The 12,396-nt window shown below is 41.8% G+C and overlaps 1 protein-coding gene across 1 annotated transcript in view; it reads left to right on the forward strand.

Moving 5' to 3' along the window:
- The window catches only part of Dync2h1 (dynein cytoplasmic 2 heavy chain 1), a 185,863-nt gene that overhangs the window by 140,142 nt on the left and 33,325 nt on the right, over positions 1–12,396 (forward strand). Inside the window, exons 79-83 of the mRNA XM_051177788.1 lie at positions 1,194–1,304; positions 3,395–3,550; positions 5,080–5,155; positions 8,334–8,542; positions 10,495–10,599. Of these exons, the coding sequence (XP_051033745.1) occupies positions 1,194–1,304; positions 3,395–3,550; positions 5,080–5,155; positions 8,334–8,542; positions 10,495–10,599 (657 nt within the window). The remainder of the gene's footprint in view (positions 1–1,193; positions 1,305–3,394; positions 3,551–5,079; positions 5,156–8,333; positions 8,543–10,494; positions 10,600–12,396) is intronic.

Below are 12,396 nucleotides of genomic sequence, written 5' to 3' on the forward strand. Positions count from 1 at the left end.
CACCAAGACCAGGGCAGCTCTTACAAAGGAAAACATTTAATTGGGGGTGGCTTACATGACACTGATAATAAATGTTAGAGTTTGCCATCGATTACATTCAATGTTTTCTTTTGTTTGTCTATTTTTTTGTTATCACTGTCTTTTAGAACAATCGGGGTTTTGTTGCTTATTTTATTTTTTTTGTGTGTGTTTTTATTTTTATTATGTTTTTCTTATTTTATATATCGATCCCAGTTCCCTCTCCCTCCCTCCCTCCCAAGCTTCTCCCCCCACCCTCCCATCCCATTCTCCCCCACTCCACAGGGAGGGTGATGCCTTCCAGGAGGGATCAACAGAATCTGTGATGTCATTTGGAGTGGGGTCTAGGCTCTCCCTCCTGCCTCTAGGCTAGGGGAGTGTGCCTCCACGGGGTCTCACTCTGTACCCCAGACTGCTCTGTGACCTGTTCACGCAAGTAGTAGATAGTTGTTGAGTATATGAGGGGAAGCCAAGATTTGTGTGGGGGCTGGTTAAATGTAGCATTTCTCCCTGGATCCAGACCGCATTAGTGCTGGATGATGAATGTGCACACTGACTGGCACTGAGGTAGTGAGGATTGGGGAGTGTGTTCCACTGAAACACGGTGCTTAGATTACATGGAAACAGACAAGAAATTATCAAGCTATCAGAAGGTGCATTCCAGGAAGGAGGAATGCATTGAGTAAATGGCTTAGATGAATGATATGAGGGGCCAGGGCAGGTGGACTGGTATGCTGCTCTTTAAAGCTGGCTTTGTGGGGCATTGCTGACATTGCATAACTGAGAAAATGGCAATGGAGACAATGAAACCATGAACCCTGAGTCTAGCTGACAGCTTTGACTCAGTGCCTATAGCTGAGGTTGACTTTATATTTATGGTGCTCCAGGCACTTGGTGACCTGGTTGTCACAATCCATGTAGTAGGTACTTGCTTAGAATTGATGCAAGTTATAGATCCCAAGTTCACATAGCTAGTAAGTATCTAAGCTTGGATGTCAGCTCAGGATAACTGCCTCAAAATCCATGTTCCTATTTATTACATGATTTATTTATTATTAAATAGAGAAGATAAAGCTTTAAAGGAAATATAATCCAAGTATTAAGAAACATCATAATATAACAAAGGGAAATGTGTATGTGTTGGAATAACTTTTTATTTATTGGTCTGTAAAAAGGAATTGAATACTCTTCAACCTAAAGATACCTTTCGTCTGTGGCTCACTGCAGAAGTTCATCCCAACTTCACCCCCATTTTACTCCAGTCAAGCTTGAAAATAACATATGAGGTAAGATAATTTAGGTACAGAAGCACAATAATCTATACATTGCCTTCTGAAGTTATGTAAACATCTATTCAAAACTATAAAAACTTCCTTTTAGGACTTCTAGGAGGTATAAGTTACATACATAGCATGAGATGATAGGAAAAGGTTTTAAAGTTTTTCCAAATTTTATTTCATACCATTTCATTATTGTTGTTTATAGAAAGAAAAAATAAAACCAGACTCCACAGTGCAAAATGTACCGTGTTACCCACTTTGTGGATCACCTGGTGGTTGTGTTTGTAACTTCCTGGCCTGCCTTTGTGAGGTTTCCCACATTACTTCAGAGTGGTTTCACTCGCACTAACGTGCTCAAGTTCTCTGCATCTTTGCCACCTCTGTCTAATGACCCCATGGTGTTCATCCTGATTGATGGTGGTGCCAAATCCTTGAGAGTCTGACCGTGCAGCTCCATGGCCACCAGTGGTACTTAGACTTTTCTCATGCTTGTTGAATGTTTGCGCATCTTCTCTGGAGACATGTCTAAAGCGTTTCCTTTCTATCTTTTTAACTGAATTATTTTCTTTTGTTGTGGGATCTACAATCATATCTCACTATCCACATGTCTCCCAAATTTCACTACTTCATCTGTGAAATTATTGTATTTTTAAGGGATAGTTTATAACTTTTCAGTCATCATAATAGGTAGACTAAAATGTTTAAAAACATTTTATGTATCAATCCCAGTTCCCTCTCCCTCCCATTCTCCCATGTCCCCCACTGACCCCCATCCCATCCCTCTTCTGCTCCCTAGAAAGGGTGAGGCCTTCTATGGGGAATCATCAAAGTCTGTCACATCATTTGGGACAGGGCCTAGGCCCCTGTGTGTAGGCTGCGAGAGTGTCCCTCTATGGAGAGTCGGGTCCCAATGTCCATTATACACTAGGTATATGCTGTTCCATTACCAGGGGCCCCATAGACTACCCAGGCCTAACTGTCATCCACATGCAGGGGGCCTGGTTCTGTCCTGTGCTAGTTCCCAAACTGTCAGTCTGGGGTCCATGAGATTCCCCCTTATTCAGGTCAGCTATTTCTGTGAGTTTCCCCAGTATGGTTTTTACTCCTTTGCTCATTACTCCTCCCTCTCTACAACTGGATTCCAGGAATTTGACTCAGTGCTTAGCTGTGGGTGTCTGCTTCTGTTTCCATCAGCTACTGGATGAAGGCTCTAGGATGGCATATAAGGTAGTCATCAATCTCATTATAGGGGAAGGGCATTGAAGATAGCCTCTCCACTATTGCTTAGATTCTTATTTGGGGTCATCCTAGTATATCTCCAGACATTTTTCTAGTGCCAGACTTCTCTATAATACTATAATGGCTCCCTCTATTGAGGCATCTCTTTTCTTGCTCTCCTCTATTCTTCCCCCAAATCAATCTTCCTGGTCCCTCATGTCCTCATCTCCCCTCCTTTTCTCCCCTTCTCTTTCTCCTAACTCCCTCTCCCCTCCAACCCCCTGTGCTCCCAGTTTGCTCAGGAGATGTTGTCCCTTCTCCAGGGGACCTCTTTGTTTCCCAGCTTCTCTGGTGGTGTGGATTGTAGGCTGATGATCCTTTGTTCTAAGTCTCATATTCATATATGAGTGAGTACATACCATGTTTGTCTTTTTTGTGACTGAGTTGCTTCACTCAAGATGGTTTCTTCTCATTCCATCCATTTGCCTGTGATTTCAAGATTCCATTGTTTTGTTTTGTTCCACTGAGTAGTCCATTGTGTAAATGTACCACATTTTCTTTATCCATTCTTCAGTTGAGGGGCATCTAGGTTGCTTCCAGGTTCTGGCTATGATCACATGAAATTTACATTTACTTTGTTATTTTGAATACATTTGGTGAAATAGATTTATTTTGAAAATATTACAGACTGGCAATAATATGAATTATTTGGTGCAAGGTTTAAGGCTAGTTCTGTATTTATATACTTTGCAGTAACAAAATTAAACAGCTTTTGGAGAAAAAACTACCTTCATTAAGAAGAAAGGGTATTGATGCAGGTTTCCTATGTTTGTAATCTTTTAAGAAGTAGGAAGTATGTTCATATTTTATTATTTTAGTCACCTCCAGGTTTGAAGAAGAATTTGATGCGCACTTATGAGTCTTGGACTCCTGAGCAAATTAGCAAAAAAGATAATCTACACCGGGCTCATGCTCTATTTAGTTTAGCATGGTTTCATGCTGCTTGTCAAGAAAGAAGAAATTATATTCCACAGGTAATTATAAGTATGTTTTGATAGAATTTAAGTTTTGTTTATTAGCATATTTTCATAATTCAGTATGTAAAGGTAGCATTATGTCATAATTTGGTTTTCTAGTTCAATATTTTTCTGTTAGTCTTCTACTGTATAATGTCTGGTTATATGCTTCATGTACCATTGAGTTGATGTATGAAGGCCAATCTGTGACCCAGTGGAGATACCCAGTGAGCATCTGGCACCACTCCGGGATGTATATCTTAACAGATATCTCAGGTTTCCAAAATTTAGCCCCCCATTCCTGTTTCCTTCAGAATAACTTTAGTTAAAGGCCTTCACACCTTGCTGCTTTCTCGAGGTAGCATTCTAGGAATTATTCTTGCTCAATCCATTATCGCCTGCTAGTCTGCTTTAAAACATAATTCCAGTGTGTGTAGCCTTGAGCTGGTAGGAACTTGATTAAAGTATTGTGACTTTTGTTTCTTAACCACATGATAATCCTTTCCCAGCTTGGTGTTCTTGCAGGGTTCCACCTGTCCTGCAGACTTCAAAGTCAGTCTATACCATTGTGTTTTGGTATTTTCACTTCTATTACAATACAGTTCAAAGCTGTTAATCTCTCCCTGAGCTTTTCCAAATACTCATTTTCTGTTAGTCATATGCTTTTCCCATGAGCTGACTACCCTTATTTCCTAGCTTGGGTCAACCATATATGTAGCAAGTATATTTTTTATATAATATTTTTTATTTAAATTTGCAACAAGCTTGTTTTTCATGTTAATCCCAGGTCCCTCACGCAAGTGTATTTCTTAACATCAAACCTTATTATAAATATTTTATGTGTATTTGAGTTGTCTCTGCATTTGCCTGGAAGCTACATGGAAACATACTCATGTTTGGGTTTATTCTTACATTATTGGAAACTCATCTGTAATGAACTTTTAAGAAATATTTTGAATGGTTAATCAATACTGATATATTCCTAAATAGTAACACTATCCAAGTTTTAAAATTTTTAGTTCAAACTTATTGATTATGTAATTAGTATAGTTAATGGAAACCCCATAGAAAGAACTTTCATATTTCACATTATTGTTCTGTAGTATCATGTTTTAGGAATATTTTTACATAAACATTATTAGGTAATTTTTGGGGGGTACATAATATAAATTAATATACAGACATAATGTATATTTGTAGGACTTATTTTGGCAGTTGTAACTGTTTTTGTATTTGTGGACAAAATGTAAAGTTCTGAAGTCTAGAGGAGTAGGAAACATTAATGTCATATTGTATATAAATAAGGAATGTACTATATCAATTTTTACCCTGACTCCACTGCTGTTTACATGTTGATTAAAAAAAAACTGGAGTGGAATTACAGGCTCATTTTCATCTTCTGGGGTCAGTAAATTTTTAAAGTACTATTTTAAACATACAATGTATTGATTTTTTAAAGATTTTATTTTTGAGTATATAGGGAATGAGGATGGTGATGTATAGATGTATGTCTTTGATTTTACTGTGTCTTACATTTGCTTTAATAGGGTTGGACCAAGTTTTATGAGTTTTCTTTATCAGATCTTCGGGCTGGGTTCAACATCATTGACAGACTCTTCGATGGTATGTTTTAATAAACAAAAAGCCGAGACTGGACTTGCACTTCCGTCCGTGGTGTGTCTGTGCCTGAGTGGCTGATTCCTGTCACTCACTGCTGTCTGTGGTGTGGCTGTACCTGAGTGGCTGATTCCTGTCCTTCACTGCTGAACCCTGTGACTTCATCTCATGGGGCCATGTAGCTCTTGGCATCCTTGACACCAGTAGCGGTCGGATCCTAGATTCCGTTGTGCATTGCCGAGACAAGGGGGCATTAGAGTACAGAACACACAGTGGGTCAGAGAGCAGGCTAGGTCCGCAGAAATGTAAATGTAAGGGCTCCTGTTCGTAAGTCCTGTCCCCAAGTCCCCTGTCAGCCTTGTGTGCTGTCCAGCTGCTCTTCACCAAGTACCTCCATTCCAGTAGATGGCAGTATCCCTTGTGCTGTGTCTCAAGCCTATAAATCTCTCGCAACTCTCCTGTTTTTCTCAGATATCCTGTGCTTTAACAGGTTTTTGGGTTTTTTGTTTGTTTGTTTTTGTTTCTTTCTTTCTGTTTCCATGTCACATTATGGTTCTGTTGGCCTGATTAAGCCCTAGCAGTGTGTGTGCACCTTCTCTGGTTCCCTTTGCTTCCGCCCTTCTTGAACGTGCAGCCTTGGATGGGTAAGCCTCAGCTTCCTTCCTTCACCGTGCAGCCACTGGCTCCGTCTTTCCAACAGGTTTTCATGGGGTCTCTTCCCCGACAGGCTCCTCTCTGGAGTCATCAAGTCTGCCTCCTGCCACTGGCGTCTCTGCTCAGAAGTTTCTTCTCCACAGAATCCTTTTCTTGGCAATATAGCCAAAGGATCTTTTTGGTACCCTCCTTTTTCTTTATTGTTCTAACAAATCAGAACCGCCTAATATGCGTCTGCTTATTTGCACACTCGTCAAGGTGAAAATGCGTACATTGTGAAGTGAACCAGAACCCTGTGCATTTGTTGTGCATCCTTTTAGTGCATTAATCTGTAATGCAGTCAGTGTGAAAGAATGTCTGTCCTTTGTTTATTGCCTGCATGTTAATATCTACCATGGTGTTCATCACAGGCATTAGAAATTGTTCTGTAACTTTCCTTCTTTTAGCAAGGGATAAGGATGAGTGCCTAGGATGAGAAAGCCACACAGAACAGCTAACCAGCACACTTACTGCGTTAAAATTGTTGGCTGTCTTTTCATAATTTAAGTTCTCTTGAACAAATGCTTGGAGAACAAGTCTTAAAAAAATGATTATTTTTAAATACAAAATTTCCTCAATTTGTTGCACATGCTGGCACGTCTGCTTTATAAATTGAACATGTGCTATTGTTTCTGTGTTCCTTGGTGAAATATTTAGCAATGCTTGCCATTATGACTGTATCAGTTGGTAAATATGAAGGTAGGGTGGATCATGGTGAAGTCCCCAGCTGTTCAGTTACTGTTTATAGTAAGGTTTCAGATGGGGACAATTCCTCATTCCTCTCCTGTATGGGTAGTCTGATTCTGCAGAAGGCAATATAAATCATTTATATGTCAAAGCCTAGAGTAACATTATTATCGGTTCTTTTGCTGTGCCTGTCTCTGAATTTTATAGTGATGAATAGCAATAGTAAATAGGAAAATATATTAAATGAGCAGTAATAGCAAACCAGGAATGCCAGTGAAGTTAACTGGCTATTCATATATATAGTTACATGTTTACTGTATCTAATGGAGAGCTGAGCCTTCCTCATTGTCTTAATATTGCTGCTGGCATGATTGTAATATGTCTCTGCTGCAGAATGCAGTATTGTGATGTCATTGCAGTGTGCCTCTGCTGCAGAATGCAGTACTGTGATGTCATTGCAGTGTGCCTCTGCTGCAGAATGCAGTATTGTGATGTCATTGCAGTGTGCCTCTGCTGCAGAATGCAGTATTGTGATGTCATTGCAGTGTGCCTCTGCTGCAGAATGCAGTATTGTGATGTCATTGCAGTGTGTCTCTGCTGCAGAATGCAGTATTGTGATGTCATTGCAGTGTGCCTCTGCTGCAGAATGCAGTATTGTGATGTCATTGCAGTGTGCCTCTGCTGCAGAATGCAGTATTGTGATGTCATTGCAGTGTGTCTCTGCTGCAGAATGCAGTAGTGTTGTACAGAACAGCTTCCCTGTGTGTGTATTTGCTTTTATGCTGTGAGGCTTGGACCCAAGGCTGGAGTATTCTGCCAGTCATCTGCATCCTCCCCCGACACTCCATTTCTCCTCTTAGAATAGCAAACAGAGTTGTCTGTAGACTATAGCATGTAGAAGACCACTGTGTGAAGACCTACAGTAGTTCCCCGTTTAATTGGATTGTCTTAGGAGCTGCTGGCTTCACCAAGCACAGGTGATAGTGTGCTCCGTGTGTCTATGTACTTGCTAAATAATATGCACCGGACAGCCATTCTGGATAAAGTTACATTTGGAAAGGTTTTTTTCCAGGGTGTTTCCACATTAAGCAGGCACTACTATATGGTTAGAAAACAGGATGGCCTTATGTTATAATGTGCATTTACACTCTAGATCTGTAGGATCCTGTAATTTCCTCATTATGGTAACCCAGACCCCTAGATCTCAGCTGCCACAGTCATAACTTGATTGAGTTGATAAGTGTAAAATCATTGGAAAGAAAATCTTCACTATTTAGTGACCATGTAAGGAAATCAGTAAGTTGTATTAAATATATTGCTATAGTCCAGTGACTAAAATCACATATTTTTGACATTTTAAATGTGGGATTAAAAGGAAGGTGAGAGTCGGAAGAGACGGGTGCACTCTGGACACAAAATGGCTCCTGTTCTTGTGAACTCACAGAGCTCCTGCTACCTTTACAAGAAAGCCAGAAAGAATTCTGGCATCGACAGTCCTCATGCCTTAGATCATTGGAACCCTTGGAGTTGTTTGGGGAGGGAAAAATCATTATTTCTTGGAGGATGTGGCCACTTGTAGGGTTCCCATATTCCAGCGAATGCCCCTATATCCAAGCACACACATGCAGCACTTTTCCCAAAGGGGAAAAGGAATACAATCAGGAAGGGGGCTGGTTGGGAGCCATGAAGGGAGAAAATGAGGGAGAGATATGACTGTATTTCATTATCTACCTATATGGAACTCTGAAGAATAAGGAAAGGCTTTTTAAAGTAAAACTAATGAAAGTATTCGTTTTTCTCACAGGTACCAAGGATGTCCAGTGGGAATTTGTACATGGCCTACTTGAAAATGCTATCTATGGAGGGCGTGTGGACAACTGTTTTGACCTCAGGGTTCTTCAGTCATACCTGAAGCAGTTTTTTAATTCTTCAGTAACTGATGAACTAAACCAAAGGAACAAGAAAAGCATTTTTCCATATTCCATCTCTCTCCCCAACTCCTGCAGTATTTTGGTAGGTAGAAATAAAAACCTCCCTTGCATTTCCTGTACCTGCACGCAATGAATTGTGCGATGTCACTGCTTCTCCAAGCACAGGGAAATAATTGCAGTGCAGATTGTTTGTTTTGGCAGTCTGCAGTGTGATTCTTGGAACTGGCGTCAGTGAACCCTTGGGTGCTTTAATCAATTGATTGTTGCGATTGTAAGACAGTGTGTAGGCATACCGGGCGTGCAGGCCAAGGAGTACTCACATGATGCCGGCTTCTCTGAAGAGCTGAATTGTGAGATGCACCAGTTCTGAAATGCTGAGCAATAGGAAACTAATTAAAGCCTGCCTCTCTTCAATCTGTGACAGACATAGAGATGTGGAGCAAACCTAAACAGTAATAAAAGTTGTTCATTTATCAATACTGGCCACTGCTTCTTACATGTCTGTTTCTTTTAGCAAGCGGGAGCTTTTGCCCCCCAGGCCTAACATGCAAGCTTCTGGACAGCACTTGCCTTTTTTCCGGCGTGTGCTAAATATAGCCTGTAGGCCTGTGTTTCTACAAATGCCACATCACTTTTACTACAGAAGGTCCTGTGACATTTCTTTATGAATTACAAAGATAAGCCTATGTGTTTGATTTACCTGTTATTCTTATGCTGTCTTCCTCACCAAATAAGTTTTCAAAAATATCCTTGTTTTGACAAACAAAACCAAACTCAAGATTTTTAAAAGCACTGGTAAAGTTGTTGCTTGTTGACTATGTTTTCTGGTGTTAAGGACGATCCCACCTGAGTTGTGTGTCCTTTATTTACCTAACTATTCAACCATGTGCATTGCCCATGTGTGCAGTGACAGTTCCATTCCAAGCACTTTGTAAAAGGGACACGGAGTGATGCTTACTTTTTGGTAATAGAACAGCAGAGGAGATAAGCAAATGTGTGTGTTTTCAGGTGATATGCCCCGACACGTGGTGGGTTTGTAATATTTTGAATGATAAAATTCATGCAGAAATATGCACATTATAGATGTGCAGAACAATGACTTTTATATATTAGACACATGAGTATGAGCAGCTTGTAATATTGCCAACCAGCCAGATGCCCTGATCCTGCTTCTTTCTAGCTACTACTTATTTCACAGAGTATCAGAGGCCATCATAGTCCTGGGCTTCCTGGAATCCTACTGTTTTCTTCAGGGGCAGCTGCCAAGGATGAGACAGAATGAAAAGAATCCACCCTTGTTCAGCAGATGCTATGTAGTTTCATATGTGTGTGCGCATGTATGTAAGACCATAGCATAGCTGACCTCTATAAGAATACCTCCCAGCTTTGGACCAAAGCGAATGAGTTTTTTCTTGGGCTGCCTTTGAGTTTTCATCTAAGGTTAGGGATAAGTAGGTTTTAGGCTGGTGCCAAGGAAGTGTACATAGTCCTCAGAGTGATCCCTAGCATGAAAGGTTAAGGTTATCAATGCGTATCAACACACTTCACCAGTAACAGTAGATAGGCATGTGGATGCGGTTGCCTGGCAACAGTAGTGCAGTACCAGCTTGTGCTGATAGGTTACAGGGTTTCTTTTTCAAGTAAAACAACCAGTGATTGTTCAGATAGGTAAGAGCTGAATCTGCAGGTAGGTCTTTGGTGTGCTGTAAGAAATTGGACTCCCTAAACACATCTAGCACAGCATCTTAAACACAGTTAGGTAGAATCGCTTATGTATGTTGGTTTGAATCCTCTGTAAGACTCTATATGTAAGGAGTTGGAACAAGAGAATACAGTATTGATTAGTGAATGCCCAAGGAGTGTTAGTGACAGCAGTTGCTATAGATGATCAGGAAAACACCGAAAGAAGCATTAGTCTAGCAAATGTGGAGTGTGAGCAGCTCTTTAGTGATTTGTCCAAGTGCCCACTGTGTGTGTGACATGCATGGCTGGAAACCCATGTTTGGTGATGAGCTTGCTCTTCTCTGCCTGCAGGACTATCGTGCTGTCATCGAGAAGCTCCCAGAGGATGACAAACCCAGCTTCTTCGGTCTCCCTGCCAACATTGCTCGCTCATCTCAGCGCATGACCAGTTCTCAGGTGAGATAAAACAATCAGCTCTCAGAGAAACGCTGCTGTCCAGCCAGGAGGAAACAGCATAATTTCACCCTTTAGAATGTTATGAGGCTTACAACCTATATTTCATTTAACACAAGTTTTAAAGGTGTCAAATGATTTTATCCTAGTATATATACTGAATACTATCAATTTCATTAAAACATTTGATTTATTCCTATGAAGGATTTTGTTATGGTTACTTTAAACATAACTTGTATTAGTGAACTTGCCACCAAATGTAATTCTGTTCTAACATGCAGGATACAAATACGTATTCTTCCTTTCTGTATTGTCTTACAGAAAACAAACGTTTGATATGAATTCGTTACTGAATGTTATATAACTTTGCTTTTTGAAATCCTGGAGACAAAAAGTGTTACTGATTATTAGCTTTCCATCACTGAGGACAGCATAAAGAGTAAATGTATGCACAGGTGTGAGGCCATTGCTTTTATGCCTCTGTCTGGTGGATGGCTGTTGACATCCTGGGAGCCAGGGAGAAGTGGGGTGGAGAGGAAGTAGAGAAGTGTGTGACAAGTTACCCTCGACACCACGCTCCCATTTGACCCAGCCAGGCCCACCTTGTATACCTACTCAGCTGCGATTCTGTCGGTGGGCCAGTGAGTGACACGGTCGTCCTCATGGTCCTCTAACTTCTCAGTGAGTCACAGTACACAGGAATAACTTGTCTATCGGTTCTCTGTTCCTGCCTCTTGGTGATTTGACTAGCTCCTGTTTGTCGGCTCACTGTGCCTGAAGCTGTTCCAGTGCTGTGTGTAGGAGCCTGTGTGCTGCTCATGGACTCTTTCAAACAAGAACCATTACTTTCCCCCTAACAATGATAAAAGAGACAGAGACTGTAGAAAGTGTGTCTTGCAAGATGCCCAGGAGCCAGAGGCAGAGTTAGGCTTCTAACAGGGATTCGTTCCTCTTTAGAATGTTCTCTGTTCTCTGGTGTTCCCTCTCCCCCTCCCTCCCGCCTCGTTTTTTTGGAGACAGGGTTTCTCTGTAGCTTTGGAGCCTGTCCTGGAACTCTACTGTCCTGGAACTCGCTCTGTAGACCCGGCTGACGTTGAACACACATAAATCCACCTTCCTCTGCCTCCCAAGTGCCACCACTCACTGCCTGTCTTAATTTTGCTGTTAAGATGATTTGTTTTTGTTAGTGTACAAATGTTTTACCTGTATGTATGTCTGTGTACCATGTGTATGCCTTGTAGCCACAGAGGCCAGAGAGAGCATTGGATTCCCTGGGCTGGAGTTACAGATGGTTGGGATCCATGATTTAGGAACTGAGGGTCCAGCTCGGTCCTTGGAACTGCTAAACTGCCTTCCCACCTCCTTTCTTTCCCTCCCTCCCTCCCTCCCTTCCTTCCTCCCTTCCTTCCTTCCTTCCGTCCTTCCTTCCGTCCGTCCTTCCTTCCATCCTTCCTTCTTTCCTTCCTCCCTCCCTTCCTTCCGTCCTTCCTTCCATCCTTCCTTCTTTCCTTCCTCCCTCCCTTCCTTCCTTCCGTCCATCCGTCCATTCTTCCTCCCTCCCTCCCTCCCTCCCTCCCTCCCTCCCTTCCTCCCTTCCTTCCTCCCTTCCTTCCGTCCTTCCTTCCGTCCGTCCTTCCTTCCATCCTTCCTTCCTTCCTTCCGTCCTTCCTTCCGTCCGTCCTTCCTTCCATCCTTCCTTCCGTCCATCCGTCCATTCTTCCTCCCTCCCTCCCTCCCCTCCCCCTCCCTCCCTCCCTCCCTTCCTCCCTCCCTCCCTTCCTTCCTTCCTTCCTTCCGTCC

The sequence above is a fragment of the Phodopus roborovskii genome, unplaced genomic scaffold (genome assembly GCF_943737965.1).
Source record: "Phodopus roborovskii unplaced genomic scaffold, PHOROB, whole genome shotgun sequence".
In the NCBI taxonomy this organism is placed as follows: domain Eukaryota; kingdom Metazoa; phylum Chordata; class Mammalia; order Rodentia; family Cricetidae; genus Phodopus; species Phodopus roborovskii.